Source organism: Macrotis lagotis, chromosome 1, assembly GCF_037893015.1.
Source record: "Macrotis lagotis isolate mMagLag1 chromosome 1, bilby.v1.9.chrom.fasta, whole genome shotgun sequence".
Classification (NCBI taxonomy): Eukaryota; Metazoa; Chordata; class Mammalia; order Peramelemorphia; family Peramelidae; genus Macrotis; species Macrotis lagotis.
In genome coordinates, this window is record NC_133658.1 from 183472283 (window position 1) to 183493122 (window position 20840).

At 36.4% G+C, this 20840-nt stretch overlaps 1 protein-coding gene across 1 annotated transcript in view; it reads right to left on the reverse strand.

Annotated features, from left to right (window-relative positions):
* PLCB1 (phospholipase C beta 1) overlaps positions 1-20840 on the reverse strand; it is a 964239-nt gene that overhangs the window by 148110 nt on the left and 795289 nt on the right. The window contains exon 24 of the mRNA XM_074209479.1: positions 993-1125. Coding sequence (XP_074065580.1) covers positions 993-1125 — 133 coding nt within the window. The remainder of the gene's footprint in view (positions 1-992; positions 1126-20840) is intronic.

Consider the following 20840-nt stretch of genomic DNA (forward strand, 5'->3'; position numbering starts at 1 on the left):
TTTGAGTAACCCATCATGTACCCCAAGATATCCCACCTCCCATTTGATTAATCAATCAGAGTTGAGGAGACACCCCTCAGGAAAACCTCTTCTTCAAAGGGTGTATATGAACTGTGATCCCACATCATTCAGGGTCTTTGGTCTAAGAGAGAGTTCCAAATGGCCATTATTTTATTAATAACCTGCTAGTCTTACTAATAAAATGAGCAAATTACCCAGAAAGTATGTCTCTTGAAACTTTTTAAAGGTTTCTCATCCAGGGTTATCTCCAATGGAAAATGAAGAGAAGGGCACATGTCTGAGAGATGTAGGGGATAAAATGACAAAATTTGGCAACTGACTTGTAAAATTATCTGGCAATTATTTGAAAAAAGATAACTTAAGCCATGTAGAAAAAAAGTTTTAATGAGGAATGAGGTAGCCAAGTAAAGGTTCATGAAGGTAGAGGCATTTCAACTTGAATTTGAAGGATAGGTAAGAGTTGTATGGGTGGATAGGAAGAGGGCAAATATTCAAGGTAGATAAAACATTATAGTAAAGTTCAGATTTGGACTAAATAGCTACAGACCAATACATCAAGGGACTTACATGTGAGATTAATCACAATTACTGATAAACCTTTAAAAAAGAGACAGAGGAAAGGTGAGTGACTTAGATTTATTCAGGTAGTAAGTATTAGGCTGCTTGCTTTCTGGGTAATAAGACTTAAATTTGCTCAGGGAAGAAGTATGAATTTTTTTTTTACTCAACAAACCATGTGGTTCCATTAAATATCAATCACAATATCGAGAATTAGTTTCTCCATTGGAGGGGTGTTACAAGACAATGAGGTTAAATAACTTGCCCAAGAACACACACCTAGGTAATTATTAAGTATCTGAGGTCAGATTTGAATTTAGGTCCTCTTGACTCTAGAGCAGATGCTCCATCCAGTGTACCACCTAGCTGCCCCATTTCTCCATGTTTTATACAAAATTTCTCTTGTTAGTTACCTGGGGCTGGTTGACTGTGGACAACCTGAGATGGTGGTTTCGGTGCCAGTGAAGTAGTGTGATTGACTCCATTCTCTGCTGGTGCTGGTCTGGGTTCACTCTTGGACTCTGTTGGTGTTTCTCCAAGATCAGCCTGAAAAAAGAGTTAACATCCATTATACTTGTCATCTTTTAAATTTTTAAAAAATAATTCTCACATTTTATAGACTTTAGTTCTTTGATTCCAAAAGATAAACTCTCCTTGAGAAAACAGCTATAATAAATTTAAAAGATCAAAACTTATATCTCTTATTGTATGAGGCATGTGAATAGATGGAAACACAGAAGAGTTTTTACCAACTCAATAGTATCTTTCATCTAGCACATTGTCTTGTACTAGGCTGGAACTCATCTGTTAATCAAATGAATGAATGTCTTTTCTGTCCAATAAATCAGTCACCTGGGAAGGTGCTGCCACTTTTCAAAAGTTCAAAATTATTATTTTTTTTAAAATGTGGTGGTGCACCCCTGTAATCCCTAGTAGCAGAGAGTCATAGACTGCTCGAGGTTGAGTTCTGATCTAAGCTGAATGTGGTACAAATGAAGTTTGGCATAAACATGGGGATATGGTCCTTTCTCCTCTTGTAGTCATCAGGCACAGGAAACCGACTACTTAAGGAAAAGCAAAGAAGTCCAGGTCAGATCCAGTCAGGCACATCTCCCATGTCAATCAGAATGTTGTTGGACCTGCAGATAGCCTCAGCATTTCTAGCTTGGTCAAGATAGGGAGACCCAATCTTCAAAATAAAAATTAGATAGATAGAGAGATAGATTAGATAAATAGATTGATGTGATTTTTTTCTGAATGGTTAAATTCTTACCCCTTGGTATTTTTCTAGGGAGCAATCAAACACAGATACAGAAAAAAATGCATTAGAATCCATTATCTTGTACATAGGACTAGTAAGAGTCAGAATTTACTTCAATAATTCAAAAGTGGATGCAGGTTCTTAATCTTTTTTGGGCATCATACACGTCTGATGAATCCTGTGGATCTTGTCTCAAAATAACTTTTTTTTTAGTACATAAAATAGAATATATAATGTTAAAAAGGAAATTATAATGGCATAAGATATCATTTTTCTTCTTATCTAAGTTCATGGAGCCATTGTAATTTATCTTTCAACACAGTGGTTTTCAAATTAAGAATTTTAAGATTTTCTTTCTAATGGTACAGTTTATAACTCTTCTATGCCTCAGTAAATTTTACTGAGTGTTTTTAGACAAATTCATCACTTAGTGAGCAATATCTTGGTAATAAGTGATTCTGCATTTATCCAGGTTGATCTTTGGACAAGTGATAGGGAGTGTCCCTGAGTCCTAACATGAATCCTTTCCAAATTCTTAGGCCCTTCTGTAGTTTGTTCTTCAAAATCATAGACTGAGAATACAGAGTCATATCTACATACAGAGAAGGTTTTAAGTTGAGAATGAATACATAAGGATCAATTTGGTACTCCTTTCCCTATTCATATGTGGTTATACTTCTTATGGAAACATTTTCAAATAGTTTTTCCTCCTAACCTATGTATGAATGATTCACAAAGTAACTTGCCAGACCCCTTACCAAGTACATCTAATCCTACATCCAATACTTTTCCCAACAGTAATTTATACAACACCTCAGCCTTCCTCCTTGTGATATTTCCCATGACCCACAAATAGTATCACCATCATACCAGTACCCTACTGAATACTACTGTTGACTCTTCTTTATGTGTGTGTTTATACCTATCCCTATATACACACATGCATGCCATTTATCTAAATATCTATTTGTTTATGCACATGCATGTTTATACATATATATAGCCACACATCTGCACATGGGCTTATACAGTATGCAAATTCTCTATAGACATTTTTATCACATACTATTAAACCTATTTGAATCCATCCATTTCTCTTATTTTCCATTGAATTACATAACCTGAAATAGCAAGAAACATTTCATTATGATTAATAAAATGTATGTGCCTGCCATACTCTTAAGATGACTAAATTTTACGTTGTATTACTTGAATAAGACTAACTGGACTTTTCCTATTGGCTTAATTTCCAGACCATTTCTAGAAAATTCATGATTCCAAAGATCTTGGCATATGAGGCAAACTTGTCCACTTGGATTTGTTATCCCAGTTTGGATACTCTAATGACTTGAATTTGATGGGGACTGGTGTGAGGGAAAGGAAGAAATACTAAATTTCATTAATGACTTGAGTTCAAATCCTAGCTTGGCCACATAACTTCTATGACCTTGGTAAAGTGATATAATCTCTATGAGCCTCAGTTTCCTAATACATAAAACCATAGAGATGGAGCACATGACTTCTAAGATCTCATACAAATATAAATTCAAGATCCCACATTCAAAATTGTTTTCCAGATTGGGAAGTTAGTTGACATTGATGCTAGTGTCAACTCCAAGGAAAATCTGCTATTGAAAACTGGTCTATAATTTACCTAAATATAAAAAGTTGTTATGAACCAAGGTACTTTCTAGTTACATTATTTGGCTCTAGGATTGTTCTTAGAATGAACAGGTAAACATACTATATTCATTTTAAAATTTTCTTTTATGTTTTTTCTTTCTTTCTCATGGTTCTTCCCCCCCTTTAGTACTAATTCATCTTTCATACCATGACCAATATGGAAATATGTTAAACATTAATTGTACATATATAATCTATATCAGATTGTTAACTGCCATAGGAAGAGGGAGGGAAGAGAAGTAGAAAAATGTGGAACTCTAAAATTTACAAAAGGATGAATGTTGAAAATTGCCCTGGTATATAATTGGAAAAAAGGAATTAAAATTTTAAAAAGAATGAACAATTTAAGATAGACAGGAAAACAATGAAATTGTCTATTCCTCTAAGCTAGTGTTTCATTTTGTGATCTTATTTAAAAGCATTTGATATAGCCTCTTGGGTACCCAAAATTATTTCTCTAAGAAATGCAATAGGGGGCCGAGCCAAGATGGCGACATGAAGGGATCCAGTCTTAGGAGCTCTCTGATAAAACTCATAAGCTAAGGACTCTAACTAAACTTTCGAGAGACAGAACCCACAAAGGGACCCAGTGAGGCAGTTCTCCTACTCAAGATAACCTGGAAAAGAGCAGAAAGGCTCTGCTCCCTGGGGTCGGAGGGGTGGCCCACCAGAGTGAAAGAACTTCAGCCTCCTGGAGGCAGCCCCAGGGCGCTGGGAGCCGAGGCTCACAGCAGCGGGGGAGTCTCCTGAGCTGCACCCCAGGGAGCACCAGGCACAAAGTGGGTGTATAGCCGGGGACCTCTGCCAGAGTGAGCACGTGGAGCCCAGCCCTCAGGGCACACAGCCAGCAGCTTGGTCTTTCAGCAGCCTAGACCCAGAAACAGAAACAGGCTGAGCCCATAAGCAGGAGCCCCCAGGGCATGAGCCCATTGAGCTGAGGGAGGGGAGTGAAGAGAAAGAGACTGCCGAACTCTGTCCTCTGTCCCTGGAACAGGACTCTGGGGCTCTGACCACATTCAGATCCTGATCCCAGTCTAGGCCCCCCCATAGAACAACAGGGCCCCCCCCCCCACCTCAGCCCCGTGGCAGAGGGGGGCGCTTATGGTCATTCACAGACCAGGAGGGAGGACAGAGCCTCACACACTGAGACCCTTGTGGGAGTGTCCCAAAAGCTCAGGAAGCACCCTAAAACCAGGCCCAGGCTGGGAAAATGAGCAAGCAGAGAAACAAAAAGAAGACTATTGAGAAATATTTTGCAAATGAGCCCAAGAAGGACCAAAATACTCAGTCTGAAGATGAGGAAGCACAAGCTCCGGCATCTAAAGACTCCAAGAAAAACAGAAATTGGGCTCAGGCTATGACAGAGCTCAAAAAAGACTTTGAAAATCAAATGAGGGAGTTAGAAGAAAAACTGGGAAAAGAAAGGAGATGCAGGAAAAACATGAAAATGAAGTCAGCAGCTTAGTCAAGGAAATCTAAAAAAATGCTGAAGAAAATAGCATGCTAAAACCCAGCTTAGGTCAAATAGGTAAAACAGTTCAAAAAGTTATTGAGGAGAAGAATGCTTTAAAAAGCAAAATTGGCCAGATGGAAAAAGAGATAAGAAAACTCTCTGAGGAGAACAAATCCTTCAGACAAAGAATAGAATTCAGGGAGAGTGATGAATTTACCAGAAATCAGGAATCAATACTTCAAAACCAAAAAAATGAAAAATTAGAAGAAAATGTGAAATATCTCATTGAAAAAACAACTGATATGGAAAACAGACTTAGGAAAGATAATTTAAAAATTATTGGAATACCTGAAAGTCATGATCAGGAAAAGAGCCTTGACATCATTTTCAAAGAATTACTACAGGAAAATTGCCCTGATATTCTAGAAGCAGAGGGCAAAATAGAAATGGAGAGAATCCACCAATCTCCCCCCCCCCGCCAGAAAGAGATCCCAAAAAAACCAACCCCTAGGAATATTATAGCCAAGTTCCAGAACTCCCAAGTCAAAGAGAAAATATTACAAGCAGCCAGAAGGACACAGTTCAAATATCTTGGAGCTGCAGTCAGGATCACACAGGATTTAGCAGCAACTACATTGGAAGCTCGTAGGGCTTGGAATAAAATGTACCGGAAGTCAAAAGAGCTTAGAATGCAGCCAAGAATGAACTACCCAGCAAGGCTGAATGTCCTCTTCCAGGGAATAAGATGGACTTTCAATGAACCAGGGGAATTTCAAATGTTCCTTTTGGAATGGCCAGAGCTGAACAGAACGTTTGATCTTCAGATACAGGACTCAGGTGAAGCATGGAGATTGGAGGAGAGGGGGGAAATATGAGGGACTTAATGAGGATGAACTGCATGTATAGAAAAATGATACTGATAATATTCATATGAACCTTCTCAGTGAATAGAGCAGGTAGAGGGAGCTTTTATAGTTGAAGCACAGGAGAAAGCTGAATTCGAAGATAAAATATGGTGTAAAAATGAAGTCAATAGAAAAAAAGGTAAATGGAATGGGAGAAAGAAAAAGGAGAGGGGGGAATAGTCCACGATATTTCACATAATAAGATTTTTTTTTATTACAATGAGCTATTGCAATGATATGGAAGGGGGGAGGCAAGGGGGAATGAGGGAACCTTTGCTCTCATCAGAGATGGCTAGGAGAGGAAACAGCATATATGCTCAATGGGGTATAGACATCTGGAGTAAGAAGGAGGGGGGGAGTAGGGGGAAGGGGTGGGGATGTGAATAAAGGAGGAGAGGATGGACCATGGGGGGACAGTGGTCAAATATAACACATTTTCTTTTTTACTTCTTGCAAGGGGCTGGGATTGGATGGCCTGTCCAGGACCATAGGGCCAGGTGGATTCTGGGCCTAAGGGGTGGTGTGGGGGCTCAGGGCTTCTTGGCCCCAGGACCAGGGATCTGTCTGCTGCACCACTCAGCGACCCTACAGCAGAGTCAGAGTGAAAGGAGAGAGAAAATATAGTAGATGGTAGTGGAGAAATAAGAAAGGAGGGAGTTGTGATCAGCAATGGCAACGTTGGAAAAATATGGAAGTAACTTTTGTGATGGACTTATCATAAAGAATGTGATCCACCCATGACAGAGTTGTTGGTGTTGGAACAAAGACTCAAGCACGTTTTTTGTTATTATTATTTGGGGGAGGGTGCAGGGCAAGTGGGGCTGGGTGGCCTGCCTGGGGCCACACAGCAGGGTGATCTTTGGGTGTCTGGGGCCGGATTTGGACCCAGGTGCTCCTGGCTCAAGGGCCAAAGCTCTGTCTGCCACCCAGCCACCCCTACTATTATTACTATTTTATTTTATTTTGGGTCTTTTTTTTCCCTTCTTTTTGGTTTTTGCAGGGCAGTGGGGATCGGGTGGCTTGCATGTCACATGGCTGGGTGATTATTGGGTTTACGAGGCTGAATATAGACTCGGGTGCTCGTGGCTCCAGGGCTGGTGCTTCGTCCATTGCGCCACCTGGCCATAGCTACAATTAATACTATTATTTTCTTTAATTTTAATTTTTTTTCTCTCCTCTTTACTTTTTTCGCCCAAGCAAGTCTATCTATATTCTTGGGGGGAGGGGTATTTTGTTTACTTGTAAACAAGAATATTTTATTAATGTAAAAAAAAACATTTGTACAAAATGAGAATAAAAAAATAAATTTAATAATTAAAATAAATAAAGACTTTAGATATGAAAGAAAAAAAAGAAATGCAATAAAAGAAGGAGTTAAACTCAATGTGAGAACAAATAGCACACTGGTCCTATTCAAGCAATTTAATCTTGTGATAAGGAACATAGTATGATCTTTATCACATGCAAGCAATAATGTTAGAGAGGTCTAAAAAATTTTTATTTTCCTGTAGAGAAATCCAAAACAGAACATTTCTCTTAATCCATCCAGGATTCTATCTTCACATTTTTTTTTATGTTTGCAAGGTTAAGTGACTTGCCCAAGATCATACAACTATGTATTAAGTGTCTTAGGTCACACTTGAACTCAGGGTCTCCTGACTCCAGGGTCAGTGCTCTATCCACTGTGTTACCTAATTGCCTCAATCCTCACATTTCAAACAAAGCAAACTCAGGGGCAGCTAGGTGGCACAATGAATAGAGCACCAGCCCCGGAGTCAGGAGGACTTGAGTTCAAATATGGCCTCAGACACTTAATAATTACCTAGCTTTGTGAACTTGGCCAAGTCACTTAACCTCACTGCCTTGCAAAAATTAACAAACAACACATAGAAACAAACAAAACAACAAAGCAAATTTATATACTATCTTGCAAGACAATTTTTAAGGTGTTTTTTTTTTTTTGTAAGGCAATGGGGTTAAGTGGCTTGCACAAGGCCACACAGCTAGGTAATTATTAAGTGTCTGAGACCAGATTTGAACTCCAGTACTCCTGACTCTGGGGCTGGTACTCTATCCACTGCACTGCCTAGCCACCCCAAGACAAATATTTTCTACAAAAATACTTGATAATGTTAGATAGAAAAACATTTATATCATGGAAAATTTAAAGAATCCACAAGAGTATTATCTGACTAGTGATAAAGTGATTGATTTGAAGTATTTGGCAATATTACTTAGTTAAAACATATTGTGGATTTGTATTAATATTACTACTTACTACAAATCAATATATAATTAATTACCTACTATGGTTATGGCACTATGTAGATACAGAAGCATCTCCCATTCTCAAGGAATTACAAATCTAATTAGAGAACTTTTTAAAATTATATAGGACATAAAGATTTGCAAAGTATTTTCCTTTCAGCAACCCTATGAAGTTAGTAGTCATATTATTATAATGATTTCATAGATGTGGAAACTGAATTCTGATAGGTTAAATGACTCACTCATAGCTGTTTATTCATAAAAGACAAATTTCAGGTCATCCCCTGACTGCTATTTTGAGTTATATAACTGAATTTGATCCAAGCCCAGATATTCTGATCCTTTAAATGACTGGCTAATGTTCAATGCTTATATAAAAATCAAAGAACAAATGTGATATTTATAAAGTAGTTAGTACAGTGCCATAATATAGTATATTTCTAAACTCTTCTCTTTCTCTAAATTCAGTGGTCTATTTTTTTAAAAATTTATTTATTTAAGGCAATGGGGTTAAGTGACTTTCCCAAGATCACATAGTCAGGCAATTATTAAGTGTCTGAGACTGAATTTGAACTCAGGTCTTCCTGACTCCAGGACCAGTGTTCTATCCACTCCATCACCTAGTTACTCCTTTCAGTGGTCTATTTACTTGGCTATTCTAGCTCTCAAGATAAGCTACATAGAAAAAATGATAAATAACAATAATATATCTCATATTGAATACTATATGATAGATAAATGCCATAGGATGTTCTAATAGATGTAGTACAGTTTTAACATATTACACGATCATGCTCCATTAAAACTTTTGAGATGCCCTATATTTATAAAAGAAAGAGTTCAGTGTGAGTTGAAATCAGAAGAGATTTTCTTAGATACACTAGAAGGATAGATAGAGGTGTTGGGACATGAGATGGCCCTTAAGATATGTGGATAAGTTTTTCCCTCCTTGGGCATCCTGGTGGGATGTATATATGTATATACCTATATACATATGTATAAGGAAAAATAAAATGTATTACAGAAAGGGGAAGATTGATGAGTAAGTGGGAAGGATAGGTGTGATTGAAATCTCTTCAACCAGGATTGTAGGTTGGTAGGTCTCTTGAGCTTGGGAATTCTCATCTGTAACAGGGCTAAAGCTGATCAGGTATCCACAATAAGCATGGTACTAATATGGCAAGTCCCCAGAAATGACAGGCCACCAGGATGCCCAAGGAAGGAAAAACTTATCTGAATCAGAAAGAAGGTAGGTCAATGTTTCTTGTCAGCCTGGATCAGGATTTTGCCGGGGTCATTGCACTTCCAGTTTGGGCAATAGGGAAACTCAGTTTCAAACCAATCAATCAAATAGGACAAATAGAAAAAGCAATAATTTTGACTGAAGAGTAGAATTTCTCAAAATGTGTTCCAAGAACTCCCAAAGGTTTCTGACACCCTTTCTAAGGATCTGAAGGACAAAAGCTATTTTTAAGTAATTAATACTAAGATGTTTTAATTCCTGATATAATATAAATATTAATAGATATAACCCATATCAACAAAAACTCTTTGGGGTCTTCAGTAATTTTTAAGAAAGTTAGAGGGACCCTGAGACCAAAATGTTTGAGAACTGCAGAATTTGAGAATCATAAATAGACCATTTTGACTTCATTCATTTTGTGCCCTGGAATAGGTTCATTTACTTTGTTCATCTTTTTCATATATATTTTAGTTGCTTAAAAACCAAAGACTTTCTTCCAAGGTATGGAACGTTTCAGTTATTCCTCTTTTTTTTTGTCCTTTCTGACCTCCAAGGCAAGCAGGGACATTTATTAATATTTCCAGGAACTATGCTAAGTGCTTTACAAAGGTCATCTCCCATGATCCTCACATCAATTTTGCCAATCTAAACAGGGCAAATCCTTAAACAGGATGAAGAAACTGAACAGGAGGGGAACAGCTTTATTTTTGCTCTGTGCCATTCACCCCAAGGAGCAGAAATTTTCTTTCTTGATATTCCCTTCCCATATGGCAAACTGAACAATGCATAACACTTTTATTTTGCGTAGTTTACTTTGCTAAACTAATCTCATTCTGACCTTTAAAAGTTTTTCAAAGCACATTACAGACACTCTTATTGGACTGTGCTAAGCTTTGGTGCTTATCTGTAGATGTCTGTCTTTGCTTCCATCTTCAGAATGGTTTTTAAAAAACATTTAATTTAGTTGACAAGGAATATGATGATGAGATCATCTATAAAGACCTCAAAGAGACCTTCAAGTTAAACAATACTTTCATTTTACTAATGAGAAAATTGAGATTCTGGTAAGATTACCTACCTTGCCTTAATTGACAAGGATAGTAGCTTTGCAGGAGTTTGTTTTCTCTTTTCTCATATCCTTCTCATCATTCCCATTTCCCCTTTCTCTTCAACATTCTCTTTTTGGCTTTAGAATTTCTTTCTATAGCAGTATCAATCCTTTTTGGATGATAGTTTTAGTTCATAGGATTCTACTTTTTTTATAGTTTCTCTGAATCTTTTGAAACTATTTAAAAGTGGCCTATATCAACACATGTCAGAATAGAGCCAGCTTTTCTGTCTTCTTGTTGCTAAAAGTCTAAGATAAAATATATATATATATATATATATATATATATATATATATATATATATATTTTACAGGTTGTTGATCTCTTTCCTGAATCATTTTCATCTTTCTTTCTGGTTGCTCTGACACATTGTTCAATGAAAAGATCACTTCTCTTGCTACTTCTGTTCATCTCTGTCCAAATGTTTTCCTTCATGACTGTTTTCTGGATTTCATCACAAGAAGATATATTCTGAAACTACTATGCTACTCTCCCTCTTCTCTTTCCTTATTCTGTTTCTTTTAAATAAATTAGATTCTTTCAGAGTCAAATTCCAGATCTGTATCTCATCATTGTTAAGTATCATCAACACTTTCACTTTATTCATGTTCTTTGCTTTAGTTCATTTTGCCTACTGCTTGTACTTGTGCATTATGTCTAGACGCCTGAAGTCTTGAGATCTATTGCTAGCGCTGTCCTTGGATTTTGATAAATTTCTGGGATAATACAGAATGCAATAGAGTGCTCAGGTGATATCAGTTCTCTACATGTAGAGGCCAGAGAATCTGCCTCCAGATGGGTGATAACAAGGAAAGGAAATGCTTTGGAAAGACATGGAATACATTAGACATTCTGAAATTGGTTACACTCAGCAAACCATATTGTTTAGAAGTCTTTTTTGATTTCCTGCATAGCCAGAACCAGGGTATACTCAAAAAGAGCTGAGTTTGACTGACCATTGGGAGATCTCTTTGCCCCCTTAGCTGATGGCATTCATTGAGAGACAATGGTCTAAGAGGAGTGGTCTTAGGCCTTTTCCCCTCTAGAACAATATAGTGAAAATAGGCCTGGGGTTTTTGTGTTTTGCTTTTTGTTCTTCAGTTTTAGGTTAAGGGAGAGTGAAAGCCTTATGTCTCGATGTCCAGATTTTTGCAGCCACCTCAGCTTCAATGGCCAGTGGAACAAAAAGCGACCTTTTCCAAATGACCTTTGGGATAAAACCTTGTGGTGGATTTACCTGGCAGTTATGCCTCATCTGGTGTAATCCTGGTGGGACCAATGCTAAGCAGAGACCATATGATATATGGAATACTATTGTTCTACAAGAAACCATAAACGGTTGGACTGGAGAATCATGGAATGGCTTATAGGATCTGATACTGAGTGAAGGGAGTAGAACCAAGAGAACAATGTACACATTAACAACAGCATTGTGAGATGATCAGCCTTGATGGATACAGATCCTCTCAGCAGTTCAGAGCTAGGACTATCATATTAGATTGGCTATGGACAATGCTATCCCTATCCAGAGGGAAAAAACAAAACAAAACAAAAAAATCCTTCAGAACCTGATGAACATTATATTCATTTTTTAAAGTTTTTTTTTGCAAAGCAAATGGGGTTAAGTGGCTTGCCCAAGGCCACACAGCTAAGTAATTATTAAGTGTCTGAGACCGGATTTGAACCCAGGTACTCCTGACTCCACAGCCAGTGCTTTATCCACTGCGCCACCTAGCTGCCCCTATTATATTCATTTTTAAAAAAATCTCTTATGTATTTTCTTTCCCTTAATCCCAATTCCTCATACAAAAAATGGCTAATCTGTAAACATGTTAAACACAAATGTATATGTACAATATTAACCTGACTGTTCACCACAGAGAAAGGGTGGGGTAGGAAGGGAGGTTGGAAGGAAATTTTGTAACTTAAAAATATATATAGTCATATTGTTGAATGTTGAAAAGCTTTTATAACATGTATTTGGAAAAATTAAATATCAATTAAAAAACAAACCATGTAAAGAATGAGTTCAGTTTCCCTTCTCCCTAGACACTGAGGTGATATAGGACAGAGTGTGCCCTGGGAGATGGTGGAGGCAAGAAGAATTTGTAATTTTCCTCTTGCTTATATCCTTGAATTAAATAACCATTTGATAAAGTTGAGGGGTTAAATTGAATTTACAAGCATCTAAAAGAAAAGGGAACACAGATAATGGGTGCTTGACACCAAAGCTTTAGAGAAGGGAAAAGTAGTCCTAAATCCCTCAGCCCTGTAGGACTCTCTGGGGAAGATGTAGCTGGCCTGGTTGTACTGGACAATTCTTATCACTGTAGCTCTCTATTTTTTTTTTTTTTTTGCAAGGCAGTGGAGTTAAGTTACTTGCTGGGTAATTATTATGTGTCTGAGGCAGGATTTAAACTCAGGTCCTCCAGACTCCAGGATGCTCTATCCACTGCACCACATAGCTTCCTCTCACAGTAGCTCTTTAAGGATATCTAGACACCTTCCTTTCCTTTAAATTTAAAGAAATTTTGATTATATAAGGATTTGATGCAGTCTCTTTTTGAGACTTTTCATATTTTTATGGCACATATAGACATATAAGGAATGAAATGAGAAGCTAGCAGAGAAATTACCTTGTTTCCTGAGTATAGAATGTCTCTGTACTCTACTCCATTTACATGGAGAAGTAGAGTACAATCTGAAGTAAAAACTGGGGAAACCCTGAATGCCAGTGCTGTTTTGTTGGGCTAGGAAAATGATCATTGCTTAAGTTATGGCCTGGCCTCAAGGGTTGCAAATTTTTATTAGTAGTCAAAGTTAGAGTAAGGGCACCCAAATCCATATCAGGAAGGGAAGTATGGGGAAAAGAAAACAGATGAGGCTTCTGTTGGCTTCTCTGCTTTGAAGGACTAACTCTTTGGGACCAGAGGAAGATCATGAAACAGCATAGAAAACTGAGAAGAAATGGCACAAACAGGTAAAATAAAAACTGAGAAAGTTACAAAAAAATCAGGAAGAGAGATCTCTTCTTAGTGTTGTTTATGGGAGCACAATTATGTTCTTACCATTAAAAAGTATTAGAGAGAATATTTACCTATCATTATAGACTATATTCTAAAGAAGACTCAGCCTATAGTTAGACAAAGGCCATTTCTGCACAAGACAACTAGAAATTCATTGTTTTGCCTATGTTTTTTTGAGTATTGGCATTTAACAAGATGGTCTACATATAATGGCTATTCAATAAACATTTATTGACTTAATATCACAATTTATCAACTAAAGAAATCAATTAGCCTAATCTTAATCTTTAAAATTAATTGATAGGTAAGTTAAATTAACATGTAGGCACTATTTTAATAGTTTCCCCATTTCTTTCAATTTCCTTACAGTGGTTTTTAAAAGATACAGACTTTACCAAAAATAGTGTGGTGAATCCATATTTTCAAAGAAAAAGTAGTATTTATAACACTATCATCAATAAGTATTTATTGAGTGCTTACAATATGGTTACTTAATGTAGCTACCATAATAGGCACTAAAGATAAAAAAAGGTTTTGGATGCAGTCCTTTCTGGGAGATACTGACTTTATAAAAAATAGCGTAGTTAATCCATATTCTCAAAGGGAAAAAAATGGTGTTTATAATCGTTATTATCTATAAGCATTTATTGAATGCTTGCAATATGATTACTTAATGTAGCCACTATAATAAGCACAAAAGTTTAAAAAAAAGCTGTTGGATATAGTTCCTACCTTTCCAGGATTTACAACCTAGAAATATGGTACATATCCATAAAAATATAAAATAATAATAAATAGCATATGATCAGTATTAAATGAGTGATATGAAAATGTATGCTACAAGAATTTAGAGAAGAGAGACTTGCAAAGATTGAATGAGATGGGAAAGTCTCAGGGCAGAGACAAGGCTTCAGCAGAACCTTGTCGTCAGTTAGTCAATATGTATTTATTATTAAGCACCTATTATATGTGAGATCCTTTGTTAAGCAATGGGGATACAAAGAAAGGTATAAGACAGTACCTGCTCTAAGAGACATCATGAAAGCAACTTGTAAACAAGACATACATAGTATAAATGGGAAGTAATCGATGGAGGGAAGGTACTAGCATTAAGAGGAATCAGGATAGACTTGTAGAAGTTGACATTTTAGTTGGGGTTGAGGGAAACTACAGGAAAACATATGGGAAATGAAGGGTAGAAGGCTAGATAATTACAGAGGAAAGAAGTGATCATTTCATGGAGATAAAAGAAAAAGAAAGGTTCCAAAATATGTGAAAAACTTAGTAAGCACATTGCCCAGAGGCAACACATTTGTTTAGTGGGGGCAGCACTGGAGAAAAGGACAGGGATATCATTGGATAGCAAAATTATGTTCCTCTTTGAGTTAGGAGGGACTTTGTTGATTATCTCATTTTACAAATAAGAAGTCTCAATAGGGAGTAGGTGGAAGTAGGGTTCAAATCTAGATCTGTTGACTCCAAGCAGAGGGCTCAGGCTAAGAAATTAAGCTTATGTCAATCAATAAGCATTATGGTTTAGAAAAATTCAGTTCCAAAGGCTAAATAAATAATTGGTGGAAGGTTAACCTCTATGAACTTGTTTTCTCCCTGGTTTGCTTTCAGATAATTTTTCTTTTGAGTTAGTAAAACAAAAAACAAACAAAAAGACCAATCTTTACCATGAATGAAACTATTGTTAATGATGAAAATTATCTTTCACTGAAATTGCTTAAAAATCTCCAACATATTCTGCACATATGGAACTACATCATTATCATCATCATCATCATCATCATCATCATCATTAGTATTTATATGGGTAGTTAGATGGCATAGTGGATAGAGTGCTGAGCCTGGAGTCAGAAAAACTCATCTTTGCTAATTCAAATATGATCTTAGACACTTACCAGTCCTGTGACCCTGTGCAAGTCAATTAATCCTGTTTACCTCATTTTTCTTATCTGAAAAATGAACTGGAGAAGGAAAGGACAAATCACTCTGTCTTTGTCAAGAAAACCCTAAATGAGGTCATGAAAAGTTATGACTGCTTATCATATACTGAATTCTTCTTCTTAGTCTATAGGAACAATTAAAAAGCATTTATATAACACTGAAAGTTTGCAAGACAGTGCATACATTAACTCATTTGATCTTCCCAATAGCCTAAGGAGATATTTTTTTCAGATGAGAAAACTGAGGCAGATAGAAGTTTGACTTGCATAGGGTAACAAAACTAGTAGATATCTGAAACCAAATTTCAACTCAAGTTCCCTTGAGTCCAGGTCCAGTGCTCTATCTACCATGCCACCTAATTGCCTCTAATGTTTAAAATCTTTAAAGAGTGTAGAGTTTTGTTTTTTTTTTTAATATTGACATCTCGGGTCGGCTAGGTGGTGCAGTGGATAAAGCACTGGCCCTGGAGTCAAGAGTACCTGAGTTCAAATCTGGCCTCAGATACTTAATAATTACCTAGCTGTGTGGCCTTGAGCAAGCCACTTAACCCCATTTACCTTGCAAAAACCTTAAAAATATATACATACATATATATATATATATATTATATATATATATATCGACATCTGGGTAACACAGAAGTGCTGGAACTGGAAGCACAGTATTCGGATTTGGCCTCAGACACTTAATAGTTGTCCAACTCCAAACAAGTCACTTAACATCTCTCTCAGTTTTCCATCTCCACAATGGGATACAATAGAACCTATTTCCTAAGGTAGCAGTGAGGGTAAAATGAAATAGAGTGTTTGCCAGGTAAATCTTAAAATTGCTTATAAATGTTAGTTATTAGTATTACTAAGAATACAAGTGAATCATGTTTTTGCCCTCTTCTGACCAAATGAAGATATTTTAACATATTGCATTTTCCCTTTTAAAAAAATCTCTTTAAGTTGTCTGATCATGAATGTGTTCATGAATGTGCTAATGAGTTGTACATATATGTGTTAAAAGGGATTTGTATACCACCTATTGTAAGTTAAATATAATGATTCACTAAAGGAATTAAGGGTAGCCTATAGGCCTCCAAGGGGAACAGAGTTACTGGCAGAAACCCTGGAATCTACAAGATAGGAGGAAACCATTGGTCCCTGGACTGTAACACTGAGTGAAGAAATTTATTCCTTCATCATAATTTTTGTTTTCCTAATTCCTCTTGAATAAGGCATGCTGTGAGTTATAATGCCCCTCCAATCTTCATACTCTGCTGTCCACAGGCAGTGAGCTTAGAGGATTGTATGGGGATTTGTTTTGTTGTGTTTTTTGAGGAGATACCTTGATTTTTCAAAGGGTTTGAAGTTTTTAAGTTATTCCATGGTTTTGACTTCTTCATTTGTGGTTTTATTCTCCATCACCTTGTCAATGTCTTCCTCTTTCCCCAAGATGCTTCAGCTGTAGTTCAGAAATGGGAATAAGATCTCCTGACTCCAGGGCCGGTGCACTATCCACTGCGCCACCTAACCACCCAGGAATAAGCTCTCATTCCTATATTGTATCTTCTCTGAACATGTTCTTTTAGGTGAAGTTTTCTTTTATAGAGGCTTGAAAACAGTTGATAACCCTAATCTTGCATCTTTATCAGTGTTAAGTCTGAAAAATACGCTCTGCCAAACTTCATTTTTGTGTCATTTAAGTAGGAAAGGCATAAATAAGATTCAGAAAATATGGAAATCCTTCATGAGTGTACCACTGGAAATATATAGAATCTATACACTGTACAATGGAAATGTATACATTGAACTTGCTTTTCATGAATGAGACTAGATTCACAGAATATCTGAGTTGGAAGAAACCGCAGTCATCGAGTCCAACATGCACCTGAACATGAATCCCTGTATATTGTACAAGGCTTCATCTGAGATGCGATGAGGGGGAGATCCACTGAGGAGGAAATTTGCCATCATTTTTAGCAGCCCATTTTACTTTGGGGCAGCGCCTTCATTACACCAAGCCTTAATTTGACTCTTATTGTAAGAATGTTTTATAAAGAAGTCCTTTTGAACTTTCAGTAATGGGATCCAGTAGAATGAAATCTGAGCTGTCATATACTGAATTCTTCTTAGCTTAAAGGAAGTTGCATAATATTTCTCATAATTCCACAAAGATAAAAAATATTTTGACAAATTATTAAGAAAGCTATTAAGTCAGTTATCTTGATTCATCCTAAACATTTTCTAACAATTTCTAGTATCAAGGTCACATAAAACCATTTAAGCATGCTAATTCTAATAGTTTATGCTTCAATACAAGTGAATATGCAACTCAAAATAACTTTGACCCTAATGATCAGAAATTTTTACAGAGGTCTGACAACAGTTTTGAATTATAGGTATCATTCCTTCTATCTTCAGTCTTCGGTTTCTTAGCCTGTTTCTTAATCTCTGCCTAAGAAGACTTCTTGCAATAATCCACCCATCTTTACTCTCTCCCTCCTCTAAATGAACTAATTTCAAGAACCTTCATTTCAGGAAGTAATTGTTCCAGTCGTATTTACCTCAAATCTGACTCAATCCATGACTTCCCTGACTACTTTTTGATTTTGCCTCTCAGTGGGTAATTCTTTTCATTTTCCCCTATTTTTACATTTCCAGAACTTAGCAGAGCTTAGCATATAATACAACTTAAATGTTATAGATCTATTAATCTATCTTATTTCTGTCTTTCTGTCTATCCATTCATCCATCCATTTCTCTCTCTCTCTCTCTCTCTCTCTCTCTCTCTCATGTCTATCATAAGCTTAATGAAAGCATGAGCTTCTTTTTACCTGTCTTTGTATGCTTATTACAGTGTCTGGGAATAGTGAGCACAATAAACGTTTTTCATTTAATGTATGACAACTCTTTACATAAAAGACTCTATATTCATAGAACTATGAAAATAAATAACAAAAATACTACAGAAAACATATCAAAATTGTTCATCTTTCCCTATATTTCACAAGAGCATGAAATTTATTGGTCATAGTTATATGATCTTATACTTTGGTTCTGTAAATCAGCCTCACAAGAGTAATGGAGGGGAAGATTTGCTATTTATCATTTCATCTATAAAAGATGTGAAGATTTTGATGGACTGTAAGTTAAGTATTAGTCTACAGAATAACATGGCAACCAAAAACTAATAAAATCTCAAAATCATTAAGAAGAGAAGAGCAACCAGGGAGGTAATAGTTCTGTTGTACTTTGAGCTGATCAGACTACATCTGGATATCTGTGGTGCTCAGTTCTGACCATCCTATTTTAGAAAGGATATGAGTAAGCTGAAAAGAACACATAGGAGGACCCCCAGAATCAATGAATTATCAAAGATTTATTAAGCTCATTATATCTGGGGAAAGAATTTGGTGAAAAGCCTTTAGAAATGCTTCAAGAGAACACATAAAATATGATAGTTCTCTTTAAGTATCTCACAGATTTAGTCCTCATACTGATAAAGGAATTGAGCTAAAAAGATTAAGTGATGTGTTTAAAGTCTCACTGGTATTAAACAGAAGAAAAGGACTTGAAATTGGAACTTCTGGTTCCAAACATAGAATCCTTTCAGCTTATACTATATTTCTGATCAAAGTGCTATTATTTGGAAGAGGAATCAGTTTTGTTCTGCTTAGCCCCATAGCAAAATCATAAATTGTGGAGAAGTAGATTTAAGACTGATGTAAGGAGAAACATGTTAGCAATGAGAGCTATCCCAAAATTTAGAAGGTTCAATGAATAATATACCAGGCCTGGAGTTTGGAAAACCTGAGTTCAAAACCAGTCTTAGACACTACCTAGGTGTGTGATTTTGGGCAAGCAACCTTATCCTGGTTGCCTCAGTTTTCCCATCTGTAAAATGAGCTGAAAGAAATGGTAAATCACTCTAGAATCTTTGTCAAGAAACCCCAAATGGAGTCAAGAAGAGTTGGACATGCATGACAGAAACAACTGAACAATACAAGGAAATAGAATACCCCACTGTAGGAGGCAAGGACTCTCCCTTATTGGAAGACTTCAAACAAAGACTATCTGCTTCTTGAGTATGAGGTAGAGAGGATTCTGGTTGTCATGGGTTAGATGAGCCTGTCGCTAGAATCTCTTCTAGCTCTGATTCTATGACCTAGTTTCAAAAAAGAGGTTCTAGCTTGGCTGTGGAAGATTAAAATAAATCTGGAAGAGCTCACAAGTATCTTTCTTTATGTCAAGGTTTAGACAGGGATTTTTAAACTTCAGTTTGTGGAAGTCTGCCCAGGAGTTCATAATAGATGTGAACTTGGATGAGAAAAACATTATTAGATAAAATTGGCATTCTTTATAATTCTAAGTATTTTATGTACTTAAAATCTTTATTTTGAGAAGGAGTCCTTTCAAAGATTTTAACAGATTGCCAAAAGACCTTAAGACACAAGAAAAGGTTCAGAACCTCTGGTCTAGAGAATTGGAATAATTAGATTGGGGAATCTCTTGCTTGTACTAATTTGTATATGTGGTAGTTTAGAGATTTAGCCTCAGGGGTGACACCTTCAAGCCCTCAATCATATTCTATAGGGTCCAAATCTGGTATGTTAAATGATATAGCCATACTGACTTCTGAACTATTTTATACTAAACATGTCAATGATATGAAGTACATATTTGCTTAGCACAGTTCTTGGCCCCAAATAAGTACTATATAGAGGCTAACTATTACTACTACTACTACTACTACTACTACTAAATTCAACTCATAATAAACAAAAGTTCAGGACAAATCTAATTCTCTAATTTTAATTGTCCTTGTGTTCTTTTTGAAAACATATATATCCTTAGGTCTTCAAATGGTTTACAACAAAGGTACAATTTCAATCTAATAATAAAAGTTCAATTATCCTCCCTCACAAAGGCTTTCATTCTTTCATGATGGGAATAATTGAACTTTCTATGTATTAGATTTGAGAATTTCTCTGGGGTGAAAACTTTATTAGCTGGGCAGAATCTGATAATACTGTGCAGTCCAAAAAGGTCTTCTGTTTGCAAGCAAAAATGACCTCTAGGGGTATCAAGCTAAAAGAAGCCTGCTCATAAAGTCCTTGCTGCTAAAATAGGGTCTCTAGTGTGAGCCATGTCCTAGATAAAATTTTCTTTTGAGACGCCAGCTGCTACATCTTCTGAGTGTCCTCATTCAGGTAAACTTATATTTTCACAAGTATAGAAGAGACAAAGAGGCAAATTGTTGTCCAAGGAAGAATAATGACATTTTGCTCATCTTATCCTTGTGAATGTGGGCAATTTATTTTTCAGCTTTAAGATGTAGTACAGCCAAGATTTTCTTTTTCCTCTTCTGAAGAG